At 37.3% G+C, this 17,344-nt stretch overlaps 3 protein-coding genes and 1 long non-coding RNA gene across 4 annotated transcripts; 3 read left to right on the plus strand and 1 right to left on the minus strand.

The window, feature by feature from the left end:
* Window positions 1-285: 285 nt before the first annotated feature.
* Window positions 286-2,800, minus strand: LOC117618768 (transcription factor MYB25-like). The gene is made up of 2 exons (XM_034348493.1): window positions 2,306-2,800; window positions 286-1,474 (listed from the first exon to the last, which is right to left on the minus strand). Exons 1-2 carry the CDS (start codon window positions 2,619-2,621, stop codon window positions 489-491), a joined length of 1,302 nt encoding a protein of 433 aa, XP_034204384.1. The 5' UTR covers window positions 2,622-2,800; the 3' UTR covers window positions 286-488.
* Window positions 2,801-4,536: 1,736 nt separating this feature from the next.
* LOC117618381 lies at window positions 4,537-5,304 on the plus strand. Its single transcript, XM_034347962.1, has one exon. The coding sequence runs from the start codon at window positions 4,537-4,539 to the stop codon at window positions 5,302-5,304; it is 768 nt and encodes a 255-aa protein (XP_034203853.1).
* Window positions 5,305-11,199: 5,895 nt separating this feature from the next.
* On the plus strand, window positions 11,200-13,788 carry LOC117619454. Its single transcript, XR_004584569.1, has 2 exons — window positions 11,200-11,462; window positions 13,233-13,788. It is a non-coding gene; the product is annotated as an uncharacterized LOC117619454 (long non-coding RNA).
* A 945-nt stretch (window positions 13,789-14,733) lies between these two features.
* Window positions 14,734-16,160, plus strand: LOC117620185 (L-type lectin-domain containing receptor kinase VIII.1-like). The gene has a single exon (XM_034350323.1). It carries the CDS (start codon window positions 14,846-14,848, stop codon window positions 15,908-15,910), a length of 1,065 nt encoding a protein of 354 aa, XP_034206214.1. The 5' UTR covers window positions 14,734-14,845; the 3' UTR covers window positions 15,911-16,160.
* The last annotated feature ends 1,184 nt before the right edge of the window (window positions 16,161-17,344 follow it).

Consider the following 17,344-nt stretch of genomic DNA (forward strand, 5'->3'; position numbering starts at 1 on the left):
CATAATGCATTGGAAAGGAACCCATAAAACCCCCGATATAATATAACATTATTGTCTTCAAAAAGTGGTCTTCTAAATTGGATTGGTGGGTATGGCTCAAGCTTGGAGCTTGTTTTGAGCCCAAGATCGATTTCTGATCAGCTTGTTCAGCCTGTAACTGAAGGGTTTGGCCCATTTTTCACAGGCCTTAGACCAGGCAGCTCGTAGCCCGGAACCCTTTTCTTTTTTTCCCTCCATTATCTGGTTTATAAAAAAAAGGTAAAAGAAGTGAAATGGAAAAACAAGAGCACTAAATATATCTTCATGTATGTATGCCTAAAGAAAAGGCCTCTTAATTTCTTAAATGAGACAGCCAGAAATTAAAAGTCTTCTAAATGTGACTTGGAGACTTTAACTTAAAATGCTGTGAAAACAACCTGTTCCTATATTACATATATTATACTGCCATAATTTAATACCCCAAAAATAAGGAACACCAGCCATGAGTTCTAGCTTAATCCCTCAACTTCAGTTGGCATTGTGAAAGTTTGTCTAGGCACCTGGGTTGATAGCACTTCTGTCATCATTCCCATCAACTTGTTACGTCCTTCCTCGTAGCGCATTTGGTCATTCGTTGAGTTGTGTACTGATAATCCCATTTGCGAGGTAGTAGTGGCCCCTTGAGAGACTCTCTGGCTCGCAGCATTCTCTGTGATCCTGGTCCCATTATTCTCAAGGCCACTCTTAATCCACGCAATCTTGTTCAAATCTGTTGCGATGGAGATTAATTCATGGCTAGAGAAAGTGGGAGGCTCGTCATACTCGACAAACTCAGGCCCCAATAGCGAGCTTTGAGAATGCCCCTCGCTCGGATCACAGCAACCGTGGCCACAACTCAGAGGAACCATAGGCTCATTACAAGCACCTTCAACGAAGTTGCCGAAGCCGAAATCTAGTTTACAAGTTTGGACCAAAGGACCATGACTTGGGACTATCCTTGAAAATGTAGAGGTATTTGCTGGACCACTCGGAGGGTCATAAACACTAAAAGCACTAACACGTGCCACTGGGCGACAAAGGGATGACTGCTCTTTTGATTCGCCAAGAAGAGTAGGATGGCCTCTTGATCCGGCAATAAGAGTAGAATGGTAGTTTGATTCGGCAACACCACAACCCTCCTTTGCTTGAACTCTTTCATCTAACTGGTCCAGTCTATTGTCCATCAAGACCTCTCTTCCTTCAGGAGTCTTGAATGTAATAATATTCCCAACTGACAGGGTTTCTTCTGAAGATGCCTTTGTTCTGTCAAAGCTGGCATCTTCCATCATATCAGGTTCTGGTTTGAATTTTCCTCTATCAATGCACTTGCGCCTTAGTGTAGAATTCCAATGATTCTTGATTGCATTATCTGTTCTACCTGGAAGGAGCCTTGCAATTGCTGCCCATTTGTTACCATGGATAGCATGGGCTGAAACTATAATATGATCTTCTTCTTCTGCAATAAACAGAGTTACACAGGAAAGGCGTCAGAAAAAGAAAATAAGTGTGCAACAGTGGATGGAAGAGTATGCTACTATCATGTTCATTTAGCCTCTTTCTCTTTGTGCCATGGCAACAAAACCAAACCAAGCAAAAACAAGACCATGAAGTTTACTTTCAGCTATTTCATTCACTAATCTGACTGACTCAATGTCAATATTTTAGAAAAAGAGAAGAGGGACAAGGGCATTATGGATGGGAGAAATAAAACAGAACCTCAATCATCAAGAACCAACAAGATGCGAAATCTCAATGGCTCTCTCTCTCAAACAACAAAAATTGAAGTCAACCCACATACATTTATCTTACGTCTCCATGTTAATGCTGCAGTAAAGATAAAAACAAGCACACAGGAATGCACTAAACTCGCTTCCTTCCTGTGCTACTTAAAAACCATCTCTAAGTTTCTAAAAACTTTATACTTGTACTTCGATTAAAACACTAAGCATTTCCACAAAAGCAAGTAAAAAAAACCGATAAGCTAGTTTATAAACAGTTCGAAACCATTCCGAAATTGCAAGTTGCAAATTTGTATACAACATACATTTACTGGTAGTTGATTGCAAAGCAAGCAGGACGAAACACCAGGTAAATATCCACTTGATTTTGATTCATCATCCCAATTCAAAACTCTGTAACTGTCTCTCCATCAAAGATATTCAAATACAAACAAAATCGACAAATAACGAACAACAAAACCCAAACCAATATTCCAAACACAAATAAACATATGCATAAAGAGCAAAGCTTAGAGCGATAATGGTGGCGGTGGCGGTGATAAAATTACCAGAGAAGGGTTTGCGCTTGACGCAGGGGTCGAGCTGATTACACCATCGGAGTCGGCACGACTTCCCAGAGCGACCGGGAATTCCTCGGGCGATCAGGCTCCAATTCCTCGCCCCGAACTTGCTGACCAACCGACTCAGCACCGCGTCCTCCTCGGGCGACCACGGGCCCCTGACTTTCCCACTCGACAGCACGCCCTCGTTCAACTCGGTGGCGTCGCCGAGTTCGATCAACTCGGCCTCGGTGCCGCGGACGAGTTCGGACTCGGCAGGGCGGTCGTCGCCTTGTTTGGAGACGGCGTCGTTTGGGACTGTCATGGGGAGGGAGGGGGTTGGTTGGTTAGGGGTTCGGTTGGTTTGTTTTAAGCGCAGCAGAGGGCAGCAAGCAAAAAAACAAGAGTCTTCAAAATCATACCAAACCAGCAAACCTCCCCTTTTAACTGCAAAATGGGAAAGCGATTAATGTGGGACTGGCCTTTGTTACGAGCGTTTCGGATACCAGTTTTGTACGGCGGTTTTTTTAAAATGACGGACGTGTCCTTGTAAAACGTCGACGTCGCGTGGTTCCGAAACTTTGGAACTTGACTTCTTTTGACTTGGTTGACTCTGGCTGGGCTTTTCACTTTCTCAAGGGAGGAGGCAATTACTAGACGACGTCTTGGTTGTTGTCGTAGATCCTACACATATGCATATGTTATGGGCAATTTAAGCGTGACGGCTTTTGGTAGGTTGATAAATGAAAACCGTTTCTCACCAGTTACCTTCATCTAAACTCTAATCAGAAACTTCATCAAAACTTTGGGGTTCACAACAATTTTCTAAGCACTGAAAATGTTGAGATTGTTTTGACACTGTTTGAGAAGCATTTCTTCTCATGGTTTAAGTAAAAGTGCTTTTGTCTTGTAGGGCATGTAAGCAACATAGCCCATATTGAGCGAGAGTATGGGTTCTTCCAGGTAGTCTAGTTTGTGACAGGCCACTAACATTGGGCTGCCTGGAAAATGGAATATGAGACAGCCCATATACTCACAAAAATCTAAATCCAGAAGCAGAAGCAGAAGGTAAAAAGATTTTAGAAACTCGATGAGAGACTCAGTGGGTAAGTGTTATATTTCTTGAAGTGACAATCCAACTCACTCTCTATATTCTAGTTAGTCACTAGTCAGTTGAGTTTATTCCTTTTCAAAATAATGTCGAGAGAAAGAGAGAGAGAGAGAGAGAGAGAGAGAGAGGAAATTTTGGTTAGGTTTAGGTGAGAAGGTTCTTTCAGATGATTTTGAGTAAATAATAATGGCCATGTGGGCTCTCTTTCTAGATGTCTTAAGTTGTAGACTTCTGGAGGAGAACGTTGTATTCTTGTTGATGTAAAATGTCTCTGTTACGTTATAGACTCAAAGTCTTTGCAGTCTTGAGGTAAGCGTGTATAAGCTGCAGCCTTCTCATATATTCTGCCCTACCTCCATACAGAAAGAAAAAAATAAATCAAATATTTGTTTTGATGTGTGTTTAGGTATTAACGCGTATTATTATTAGAAAAAAAACTTGACCTCTTTAAAAACCAATGGTGTTTTAACATTTATCAAGTAGATAAATGATTGCAATTAAATCTTCGTCATAGTCCTCACATCCCCTTTGATTACTTGTCAACACGACCAAATATCACATGCTTCATATGAGATATATATATATATACAGTTTCACTAATTATATACACTTTTTTTTAACCCTTACCAACTAACCTTTGCAACCTTTTTCAACCTTCATAATTGTTTAGTGTCCCTTCTAGAAATTATTTTACTTATTGGGTTTAAGATTCTGAAAAATGTATGCGCGTAGCCGTTTGGAAGAACTGATGTAAATCATATTGACATTAACTTTGGACCTTTTCAAGCTTTTTTAGATATATATATGCTTCATTATTTTTTTCCTTTTGTCTTTTGGCCTCAGTGTAACATTCTTTCCACATGTATATCCCTAATTTTGCCTCCTCCCCAAGAAGTCAAACGTCACCAAAAATTCCGAAATCCATGTAGACACAGGAAGCTTCTACAGGATTTTGTTTTTTCAAACCCTTAAATTGACTAGGCTTGTTTGTTTGGATATGCCCTTCTCAGCAAAGAGCAAGCCCTTCAATAAGTATATGTGCCTCTCTCTCTTCCTCTCTTCCAACTACACCCAAATAAACCTGCTCAGAAAACAAATCCCTCAAAGTTGAAAACCACACCACACCACCATGTTCAGCCCTTTCAGCTGTGCCACTTTCCATCACCAAGAAGTAGATGAAGATGATGACCAACCCATGATTTCACCACCAAGAAAATCTTCTAGATCAAGAAGCACTGGCTTTCACAGAAGACATAGCAGGGACACCAAGAACCCGTATTCGAGCCGGGGCCTTGACAAGTTCTCTGCACTTGTAGCTGATCTTGAGGAGAAAAGACAGAAGATTTATGCTCAACCAGACTCAAAAGACATAAGCTTCGTCCGCTTTGTGTACAAGGACTCAACTGATACAAGTCTTCCTGTTCCAATCGTGGTTAAGCTCAGGGACAAAAAGGAAGACAAAGCCAAGACTTTAACTGATCACGAAGAAAAGCATGCAACCCCTAATATTGATCCTTCGTCCTTAGCCGTGAAAGAGGTCAAGCCGCCACCAAAATTGGAACCTGAAAAACAGAGTGAGCAGAGGACAATGTGGCGTTGGAACATGAAATCGGACAAGTGGAGAAGGCCGGCTTATTATCTGCCACTGGTTATAATCTTCATTTTGGTTTTGTTGGCTTTGTTTGGGCGGTCATTCGCAATATTGTGCACGTCTGTTTGTTGGTACGCAATTCCAATGCTGAAAGAGAGCTCAAATAATGCAACAACGGGAGCAAAGAAGAAAGACTATGTTACAAGATTGAGTGACAAAAACATGGCAGTTACTCAGGAACTCATGTCTTCTCCGAAAAGTAACCACAGATTCTTGGGCAAACATGTTCACCAGAAAAGTTTTTGACATGAAATTAATTTGTCTGGTGATTCAGTTATGCTGAGAAGCTGGATCCGATTCTGGATTAAGCTTTATTGTAAATGTCGTCGTTTGTTTACCAGTCAAAAACAATGTTAGAGAACAATTCAAGTCAAATTCAGATAATCATTAAAGATTTATATTGACCAAGGTTAGCAATTTTTAATAAACAAATGTTAGAGGAACGTTCAATACAATATACCGTGACCAAGTTATTTTGGACACAATTAGGGAGTCAGGGGTAGGCAAAAACCCAGTCAAACTGAACCAATCCAACCCATTTGGGTTGGCTAGAACACTGAAAATATATTGAGGGAACCAATCCAACCCATTTGATTTCTGTTGGGGGTGCTCCAGCCCCATATTGGACCCAAGTTTGGGGCCGTGTCCCAGGCCCATAATTTATATGAGCTCTTGGCCTACTCTCTTGTTTGGTTTTTATATGTTGCCCACATGCAACATCAATTATGGGTCATTCTATAATGAGGGCCTTATATATGATTCTTAGGTGAGGTTCTATCTCTTATCTGTTAGATCAAATTGGTTAGTCTAATACAACGATTAAGAGATATGATCTCACCTAAAGACGATAAATAAAGCCCGCACTATAAAATTCTTGCATCAATCAGTGCCTTTCATTTAAAAAACTTGTGACATTTATATTTCAATTTACATATTTATATTAACAGATTTTATCTTATACAGACATCCACCCATTATTACTATATGTGAATGTCATGTATTTTTTTTACTATTTCTCCTTACTTTTATCCATATTTACAATAGCGTTTGCACAATAATAACGTACCGACTTTGAAGAAAAACTGTTTATATTAATTAGTAGCTAAAAGTTCTTACACTTGGTCATGCATGTGTTCAAAATAATAAAAGATTTGTTCCATTCCATGTGGTCAATCGCATATTGGGTGCCAACTTTGCCAATGAAAGAAGAGCATCTATTCGATTGCCACTAGACTCATCACATGGACCCTCTTTCGGCCAGGACACTGATTTTACAATTCAAAAACTTGCTTTACCTATTTTTATTGCAACCCTTTTTCGATATGGAAAGAAACAGAAGCATATATTTTTCTCAAAGCTAGAGAGAAGAAGAAAAGGCAAAGCATGCAACATCAATGGCCGAAGCAAGATGATGACAATGACGATCGAACACCAAACTAAGATGTGCATGTTATCCAACAATTCAAAGTGAATGGACCGACCAACCCAAGTTACCTGCTCTGCTAAATATAGGTCTGCAAACTCAAAAGGATGCATACATATATACTAGTACTGCATCAAAAGCATGTGCATGTATCACCAAAGACCAAAGATATATCTCGGAATAATGACCTTTTTCTAGGCCGACACAAATGCCCTACAAATGAATTTGTGACGAGGATTTAGAGGGCTGGAATTTCTGGTGCTCCGTCTCCTCGACGTGACTCAGATGTTCACCTCATGACGCTGTGTGGTGGTGGAGAACAATTGTGTGAATATGAGTGGATTTAACTTTTGATCTAAACAAACAATACATATCCTGATTGAGAATTTATGTGAAGCCAATATTAGGTCCTTACAACTCTTATATCCCAAACATAAATCCACCTACAATATTATTAAACCTCTAACTAAAACCGAAATTTGAAATACGTTGCCATGTAAGATAGATATGTCCAAGTATTATTAACTAAATTACACTATATGTCATTTACCTTTATATTTTGAAGCATGTCATTAACTCCTTAATTTCTAATTAATACTCCCTTATTTCTAGCATAGCAATATTCATCAAATCCATAAAATGTAGACAAAAACAAATCCATAAATTATTTTATAACAGATTAATCCTACAAATTTTCCACTCAGTTAATAAAGTTAACTTAAAGGAACGTGATTTATATATATATTTTAAAATAGGTAGATTATTCACACAAAAATTGGTATGTAGATTATAGGTAGATTATTCATTTAAAAAAAAAAAAAAGGGTAGATTATTCATAAGAAATAGGTAAATTAGTTTATGCTAAAAACGTGATAGGTATGTTGAATGTTTCTTCAAGATTCAAATAGGCCCAAAACGTGACTTACTTAAAACTGACCCTAAAAATTTCCTAAATTTAAGCTAATTTAAAACACCATTTGATGTTTTAGTTTCTAATCAAATGTAATCATTTCCTAGCATCAATAATGATTAATAATATATCATCGTTTCATTTCAACACAAAAAAAAAAAAAAAAAAAAAAACTATTTGAATATTAATGACAATTGAATAGCATCAAATATGTTCAAAGTAGGGTTCAGAACAATCAACGGAGAAAACAACAATTGCAAAGATGTGGGGGTATTTTGGTCATCTAAAAATTAGAATAAATTAGATCTTGAACGTGATAAGGTATTTTGATGAGTTGGATCCTAGTCATGGGTTTTTATTTATAAAAAATGGGTTTTATTAATAGGAACAAAATGTGATGAGTTACAGTTAAAGGAAAATTCAATTTGGAAGGGGTAAGCCAAATTTACTATTTTTTTTAATTTTGTTTATTATCTGTCGTCACATTCTGATTATATACACTCTATTTTTTTCCACAGCTGCAGTCTGCAGATGAGAAGACTCTACACATCAAATACCATAATATCAGGTGGAACTTTCTAATTTAGCAGAGAAGAAGGTATTGCAGAAAAATGAGAGGCATGCTAAACACATTAAGATGAGAAAAAGGGATCCAATGTGACAGCTAGCCAGCTAGAGAGCCAGCCACTCCAAAGTTTGAAATTCATCACGTCCGTTCCCAGCAGCCAGCAAATATATTAATTCTAATAATGAAGTTTATATAATCGTCTGCATGTGAGGGTCCAAAACCCTAATTCCGTACCAGACGCTGTCTCTAGGAAATCGAAGTCCCACAGAACCAGATTGAAAGCGCTATTGACTTTGATGCCAAACAAGTTGGGTCAGGGGCAGAGATGGGGCATGGATGGTGTCCTAAGCACTGATTGATCTATCCTTTATGTTAAAGACCCTCCTAACCTAATGCAATCCATGTGACATTCAAAATCCATGTGGAGAGATCTAGATATACTATAGCTATGGCTATCGTCAGAAAACAAACAAACAGGTGTGTGTACGTCTGAAAATTAAACCCAATATTGTTTATATTGTAGCTAGCCACCTGCTACATAGCTGTAGCATGACAATGGAATATATATATATATATATATATATATAGCCTGTGGAACCCTAGCAAGCTATATATATAGCCTTTCAGATGGGATTCAGATGAGCAGCATTTAAATTTTGGTTTAACTTTTTTTGTTTCTGGGTCTTGGATGATGTCGTGTTTGCAGAAATTAGGTTAAAGAAGTTGACACTACATCATCAAATCATATATTTGTTGCGCACCGACTCAGCTTTTGTCACGTGGAATGGAATTCCAGTTGATTTTTCTAGCTTTCTAATAATAATACAAGACAATAATCTTTGGGGTAGCATATACAGGTAATTCAGAAGGGGAAAGTTAGAAAATCTTTTTTGATCTACAGTACCCAGACCACATGTCTTGATCTATGTTCTTGTCCTTGAGCATTCATACAAGTTGATGGATGGGAATGCAGAGTTTTTTTTTTCTCATCTTGGGTATTCATAATGGTGCCAATGCTTGTGGTCCAAACCTCCCACACCCAACAAATAGTATAAAAGAAATAGTTGAATGTAGGACCACCCCAAGAGATGATTTTAAATAACTCCAATTAAAGTTCCTAACCGCGCGGCATATTAAACTTAGTACCCAAAATCCCATGAAATGAATCTAATTCAACAAGGAAAAATAAAAATAAAAAATGTGAGTGGGAGATGTTGGCACTAAGTGGGAGATGAAGACATGAAACATTATATAGGGCAGCAACATGCCAAATACCAATTGGCAGCTGGCTTTCATTCAAGGTCCTGTTGCTCCAACAATGCCTGAGAGAAAATAATTTATTTGTTCCTGTAATAAGGGACATCTGTCGTCGGAGGTGAACCAAACCCTATTTTGAAATCACATCAGACAGTATAAGCCAACCACACAAATTACCCCACTACACATTTATGTGCGGGAAGGTAAATATGTGCATGGTGGTAGGGTCTTGAGAGCACCATGGACAAAGCCTGCTCTGTGGCCGTGGTCCATCCATGCTTCATCAGTGTGGACAAGATCTAGCACCATCCATCATGATCTTGGAGTGGTCAACTAAGCAATCCTGATGTGGCCCTTACGTTTTGAACGGCTGAGATGACTTCTCGAGAAGCAGCACCATGTTTTAGCAAGCACTGGAATGATGTTAGTTTCCCCTTTCAGGTATGTATTTGGACGGTGAAGTAATGACAAGTCATTGGTATGGAACCAGTTTCTTACTTTCTCGTTAGGAACTATCAACTAACAAGAAATGGGGAGTTTTTAAAAGGTTGCCAGATTCAGGAAAAAGGTAAAATCCAATAAACACACATATGTTGTTTGTTTTGTTGTTGACCAAAATAAAATAAAATAAACACATCACATACACACATATTATATTAATATTATGCACAATACTAATGGGGGGGTAACATGTAAAATTCAATATCCGACTTCATTTACTTCTCGTCTTTTTACTTTTTATTTTTTATCCAACATTTACTTAATTATTATTTAAAACTGATGGCCTTATTTTTGTGGTGAGTGCGCGGCTGGGAAACTAATCATGTTGGTAAGATTGATACCCTATTTTTGTGGTGCCTATCCATGTGCATGTGCATCATTTATATATAGCTCTTAATAGTAATGGTCCTCCTCCCCTTTGGTGTACGAAGGAAATATAAGAAAAATGAATAGTCCACCGCCAACGAGGTCTGGTCTAGTCTAGTCTAGTGAAAAAATACATTAATTTATAGATTAGTGATCTCATGTTTAAATCTCCATAACACTCTCACGTTGGTGATATGTGTGAACAAAAAAAGAAAGATAAGAAGAATAGACCGACCTCCCTTTTCGCTTTTATAATCTGATCATTTCCTTTTTGGTAGGTAAATGTTCCTTTTTAATTGGCACTAGATAGAAAGAAACTTGATTGGACTAGATTTTCCAACCTCTAAGTAAAACGACGTAACTTCTCCTCTTTGTTGTAAACGTTGTAGCTATTTTAAAGAGGAAATGCTAGGCAGACAGATCTAATTTGTCCGTCTAATGAAACTGATGGATTATTTGTTAGTTTAATGAATTGCATTTGACAATTAAAACAAAGATGTGGAGTGTGGACCTTGATTAATTATATATCTTGATGAACCACATAATTAATTTAATGTTATGAAATTTCTAAATTACTTGTGGATCCCACTAGCTAATACGTATTAATTTCAGATTCAATCATAGGGTCCTATCGTTGACAGATATTTGGAATATATATTAGATATTAATTAATAATAAATTAATGAGAATGTAATACTCTGTGAAAGAAAGCTATATATATATATATATATATATATATATAAAGAGTTTGGTGTGAGAGGGAACATGGTTGGACCACAGACCTTGATTTAGATGAGGAGAATATATGAGAAATAAAACTACAAATTTAATACTATTGTACCAACTTGTTGACACACAATTTATAACCTTTTCCATATGTCTGGTTTATTTGAGAATGGGGTCTACAATTATATAAATATCTTGGGAAATTCAACATTTCCTCATGATTAATTTCATAAATAAATAACAATGAATAGTAACATGGAAGATGAAGAGGTTATTAAAAAAAAAAATGGCACAAAAAAGAGAAGTAATGGTCATTGTTACAGCACTCACTCCCTCTTCTCCCCTTATATTGAAGGCTCCCTCAAACTCCACTTTCCTCTCCACGAGAGAGAGAGAGAGAGAGAGAGAGAGAGATTTGAAGGAAGAAATTAGTGTTGAGTTGGTTTCATATATACTGCAACTAGAGGAAGCATCCAAAGGGATCGCATTGATCCCAACTAGCTATCTCTTCCATGGTTTAATTTGGATCATGCTATCCCTTTGGATATCTCCTTTGGCAGCTTCAAACTTTTAGAGATATATATCATGAGCATCAACAACTATAGATAATCAAGGAGTTCATCCAATTAACTCCCTGATTCCTTCCCTTTGAGGTAATTCAAACTTACCTATATATATTCTATGCATGATTAATCTCTCTTATTTCCAGACATACATGTTTTCTTTTCGGTTTTTTGTTTTAGCTTTCAAACCTCATAGTTTCATCAAGAACCAACATTTGAATGTTTTCATTAGCTTTGCCTCAAATATTCCAGTCTAGCTATAGCTTTTTGCTTGGCAAGAACATGAAGAAAAAAAAAACATGCACCTCAAACATTCAAGTCTAGTTTGGTTTGTAAACTGATTTGTGTTGTCCTTGGGCTAGTAATTTTAATTTGAAGGTACGTATATACTTTGATAGTGGTAAATTCATGTTGATGCAATCTCTTATTGTGATATATGTTTAAGATTCCTTAAGTTGTGCATAAATTCATGTAATTTTTGGTATATGAACACGTTGGATCTGATTTCCCTGGGGATGCATCTGGGCGCTAAAACCCAGAAATCTTAATCTCCTTCTTTGTAGTTGTCATGGATGTTAATTTTATTTGCATACGGTGTGTGAGTGTGTATGTGCTTGTCAACAACGATAGGTTAAAACCCAACCCAAGGAAATTAATAATAGATTACATATCTATGGTGAAGATATACGAATGTTAAATTCTGCAGTCAGTATCCATTTTCTCAAGCAACATGTATATGCAGGTGAGTTTTATTAAACCAGAAGGATCTTTTGCAACTTTTTTACTCAAACACCTGTATAAAGCGAAACATAAAAGAAGGTTGCATATTAAAAATTTGTAGTAAAGTTTTGATGTTCGTGTTCATGAGTCATGATTAACGGATAATTAGTGGAAGCTAGCTAGCTAGCTAGGTGAACATTGCAACTAAAACAGTGCGATATGATAATAATTTCTACATGTGTCTTGGGTTACAATTTACCCCATTTTCTGAAACTTTTGATGATTGCGTGCGTCTCAGCAATTTGATTGTTTTCAATTTTTTGACCTTCTATAAAGGTAACTTTATCATAGAAATAGTATGAGACTAATTACCTCTGTATTTAGCATTGGTGGAAGAGGCTCGGGATCCATTTTCATTTAGCATGAACCAAGTTTTGCTGACTCTATTTTATGCTTGTCGCAACAGAACAGACTAGCTAACATGGCCACACATTGCTATGGCCCAAAGTCAAGTCTCCAAATCACATGCTTTTGAAGACTTTAATTAGAATCCAAGGCAGTGGAAGATGAGATATATATATATATATATAAACTTAGAGAGACTTCCTTTTTTTCTCCCACTACTCTGGGCCTCGCATTGAGTGTACCGAGGCCAAAGGCAAAGGCAAAGGCATCACACACATGTGATGAGACCTTAATCAAGAAAAAGTCCTCTTAATTAGCCATTGCTCTCTCATTTGAAATAAAGGGTCATTTTGTTATACCTCATACATATGCCTAACACTCTCCCACCACCCTTTTGTCACATGGCCACAACCTTCCACCATCTCACTTTCCTTAATTAATTATTATTAATTGACTAGATGTACTTAAAATACGTATGCGTCGATTACATACATTTCTCTCACAACATGTGTATAGAATTTACTATGTGTAAATTGTAAGGAGCCTCATGTTGAGTTTTGTCAATTATGCAAAAAAGCATAAAAGAATTCCATCATTGCAGAAGCTTCCTAAATCTAAGCAAAGTTAGGGAAAATCAGCAATTTTCTACTAGAATATGCGCGGTCTACGCTGTGATTATTGATCATCATTATGTTAGTTAATAGTAATGATCTGATTTTTCACTAAAACGAATAGGGTGATCAATATTCAAATCAAATGGGCTCATGGGGTCCAAGCAGAGGAAGAATTGTTGGGGCACCACCAGAGTGCATGCACAAATTATCTTCAATTGTAAGATATGTACTCCAATTGTCTCCCTCTATCACTACACAAAGCTTTGTCAAGGACACAAACTGCCAAAAGAAAACCAGAGTGCATGAATTTTTCTTTGCAAGCGATCAGAAAGGAATTGGATGCTCCTTGCTCTGCAGACTGCAGAGGGGCCCAAAACGCTTGACTTGCCTCCAGATTCAAATCCGTACACTCCAATTTCTTCCATCTCTTTTCTCTTTTTAATATTGCGCTTTGTGAAACACAATTTTCAGCCATGTATTGGGGATCTGCAGGATTTTATTTGATTTTTTTTTTTTTCCTCATTATTTGGGGAATTTGATTGAGATGTGTATAAAGTTGACCATTGCCTTAAGTTGTTATCAAACTTCCATCTTTTTCAGGGAAGACAATGGAAAGTTTATTTATATTATGTTGTATTCTCCCTTTCATAAAATAAAAAAGTTATATTCTTCCGAAACTATTTTGACCGTGCCCATACCTATTATAAATCAATTCAAAATATAATAATCTATTTAGACAGAGGCATCAAACGGTAAAAATTTCAGAAACCCAAAAAATACCATTCATTTACTAAAATGTTAATGGACTACACATTAATGTAATAGGGATAAAATAGTAAAAAAAACTTATTATTAAATAAAAAATTAAAAACAAAACAAAACTCACTCCAAAAACCCTAACCTCCACTTTCTCAAAAAACACTCTAGAGGCGTTTTCACTTTGAAAGGGAGGACATCACTGTTCTTTCCTCCCTTCTCCTCTTCTCCATTCCTCCATTCTCCTCTCTTTCCCCATTTTCACAAACAGAAAGTTTTCCCTATTTGTCTTTGTTTTGTTATGATTTTCCTTCACTCATCATAGGCAGATGCGTCTCGGCATCGAATCTCCACCTACATTTCGTTGTAGGATCTATACAACCATCCTTTTTGTGATTTCTTCATATTTGGAATAAGTCACAAAGATTTTTTGAGTTTTCTGTGTAGTTCTCATCTCTTTTGTGAGAGTTTTATTTGTATTGCTATGATTTGGGTTTTTCAAGGTTCATATCTTTTTTTGTAAAGTTTGCAATTTTAGTTGAGATGCCTATACTAGTGTTTCTTCGATCTTGTGTGATTGCTAGTGGAGGTGCACAAAATTGTCTTAATTTTGATGTTAGATCACTCCATTATTGTAATTGTCCTTTGTGGTTAGTGATTTTTTTTTTTGCCTGAATTATGAATGCAATTTTAAAATTAGAAAATTTTAAAAAAAACATTAGGGTGAAATTGACCAAAAAAAAACCAATGGTCATGACTTTTGACTCGTGCTTTTTGAAAGATCGGGGTGTGGAGGCGATACGACGTCGTTACTCCTATATATGTTGCGAATTCTTTGTTTCTTACTATTTTTGGGCAAAGGATAATGGGAAATGCGTACCATATATAGAAAAATAGTTTTCTTGATGAAATAAATAGGGAAATGGTGAATCCGCTTTGATTCGGGAAGTGGACGAAGACTCGGTTTCTGCAAATATCATGGCGAAATTCATCATTTTCAGCTGCAATTTCCCCTTGATTTTCCTCCTGTCTTCGTTCTATTTCCTGACCCTACAACCCATTTCCTCTTCATCACTCAAATCCCTAAACAACAACCCCAACTTTGATTCCGAAATTGCTCTCTTCGGCGACGCCGAGCCCGTAGACGCTGGCTCCTATGTCAACATTACCCGGCCATCGGTCTCAAGCTCCGGTCTTCTACTTCGCCAGAAGCCCTTCAAATTTCTCGATGCCAATCTCAGCAGCCCGACGTCGTTTTCCACGGAATTCACCTTCTCGATGACGCCTGGCAGTGGCGATGGCCTTTTACTGGTTTTGGCTCCCAAAGATTTTGGGTCCACATTCTCTGGTAAGGGCCCGTTTGGGCTTAACGGTGAGAATCGATTTCTGGGTATTGAATTTGACACTGAAATGAATGGAAATGTAAACGATTTAAATGCCAATCATATAGGGGTCGATGTGGGTAGCTTTGTATCTCTCACTGTTGGTAATGTTTCTTCATTGAATTTAGAGCTTAACAGTGGAGAAAAGTTGAAATCTTGGATTGATTATGTTGCTAGTTCGAAAAGATTGGAAATTAGGCTAAGTAAATTGGGTGAACCAAGGCCTTACAATCCGATTACGGCATACGGAATTGATTTGTTGGGAATGTGGAAAAATGAGGATGTGTATGTAGGTATTAGCTCTTCAAATTCGAATGGCAATTCGTCGCAGATTAGCAGTGTGTATTCATGGTCATTTAGGCTAAGAAACAATCCAAATTCAATGCATTCTCTTCCAGTGAATCCAAGGGGATATTTGGATGAGCATGGTGAGCATTTGAGTGTGCATAAGCGGCGTGTTTGTCCATTGACAGTTCTTGCTGGGATGATTTTCGTGACTGGTTGTGGAGCATTGGTGGCTTTTATGGTGCTGTTTTTGTGGGCTATTATCATTAGTAGGCACACGGTGTTCCCTGCTGAGTTTCCTGTGAAGCCTGTGGATTTCAGGTATGAGAAGATCAATGTAGTTGTAGAGAAGGATGCCGATAGTGTCAAGATGTAGAGCATATAAAGGTGCCACCTTTTGCTTTGAATGTGTGTTGCTAATGTTGTTGCAAGTTGTAACGAACAAATGTAATGAATTCTGTTGTTATGGTTGTGCATTTAGATAGTCAGCTTTGATCAATCAGCTCTGATGATCAAATATGTCGTGTATATATATGGCTCTGTCTTTTTCAGGCACTATATGTAGCTCAATTTTGTGCAATGTAGCATGAAAATTTTATTATTTGCATTACCAGTTTGAAAGGCTATATTGTTTCTATAGTAGATTTTATGTGATTGTCCTCTCATAAGGAAGTTATCTCAGTAGAAGGAACACAAGTGACGAGCCTGCTGATTTTTGTTTTTCCTTTTTAGCTGAAGGGTTCTTTATTGTTAACTTTTGTAGAACCTCATTCAAGAAATGAAATAGAGAGTTAACAAAATTTTCGATATGGTAGGCTAGGTATAGATTCAAGGATGGCCCTGTCTCCTCACCTTCCCCTTCTTCACCTTAGTCTAATTAGCATTATGGGGAGAGTTCGTAGGAACTTCCTCAGCATTACCCTTAGCTTGTTGTAAGACCCTTTCATTGTCGATAGCCATGCTACATTCTACTTTCAAATCGATACATTAATTTGAATGACATAGCTTTGCTCCCCATTGTATGGTTCCATTAATAAAGAATTTGAAGGTTCTGCTCATGTCAATGAGATGTATTGTTGTCAGTGTCTGTTTGCCGGTTAAAACATTGGACAATTTGGATTTTGAAACTTGGGGAAGAAGATATTATGAGCCTCTTTAAAAACCATGCCAAATTGGTTTAGTGGCATGGTGTAGGATACCCTCTCTGACTCTGGGATTGAGTTTTCTACAACAATGTTGTTCTTGATGAATGCTAGACTGGATGTCTTGGTCTGGCAAGTCAGGAGCCATTTTATATTCCAAGTAGGCTTACGAACTGAGAGGGTTGTTATTGGCTCTGGGCCTCTCATCAACTAGCTATGGATCTGCTTCAATCAATATGTAGTTAGTATGAATTTTGTAAGCGCACTGGGGACTTGATATGAATGACTGACTTTATGTGTGGAAAGCTTTTAGAAAAAGTGCATGAAGACATCTTCTTTTCTAATTCTTTATCACAGAGAACCAAAAATATCATAGCTTTGAAGCAATGGCATCACTTTATCAGTCACCAAAACCTAATAAATAAGTGGAAAGTGAAATTATAAAAGCAGCCTTATTAAGGCACCAAGGTTTAGTGGTAGCAAATAAAAGAAAGAAAGATAGATAACTTGCCCTAGTGGGTTTCAGTGCGACGTCTTTTCTTTATATTGCCCAATCCTACGCAATTTCTGGGAATCCATGAATATGGATTTGCTCTGAAATTATTCTCATGGTCACTAACCCACCATTATTATCTGTCATTTTCAGTCAAAAAGATAGTTTAATAATA

The sequence above is a fragment of the Prunus dulcis genome, chromosome 2, assembly GCF_902201215.1.
Source record: "Prunus dulcis chromosome 2, ALMONDv2, whole genome shotgun sequence".
Classification (NCBI taxonomy): domain Eukaryota; kingdom Viridiplantae; phylum Streptophyta; class Magnoliopsida; order Rosales; family Rosaceae; genus Prunus; species Prunus dulcis.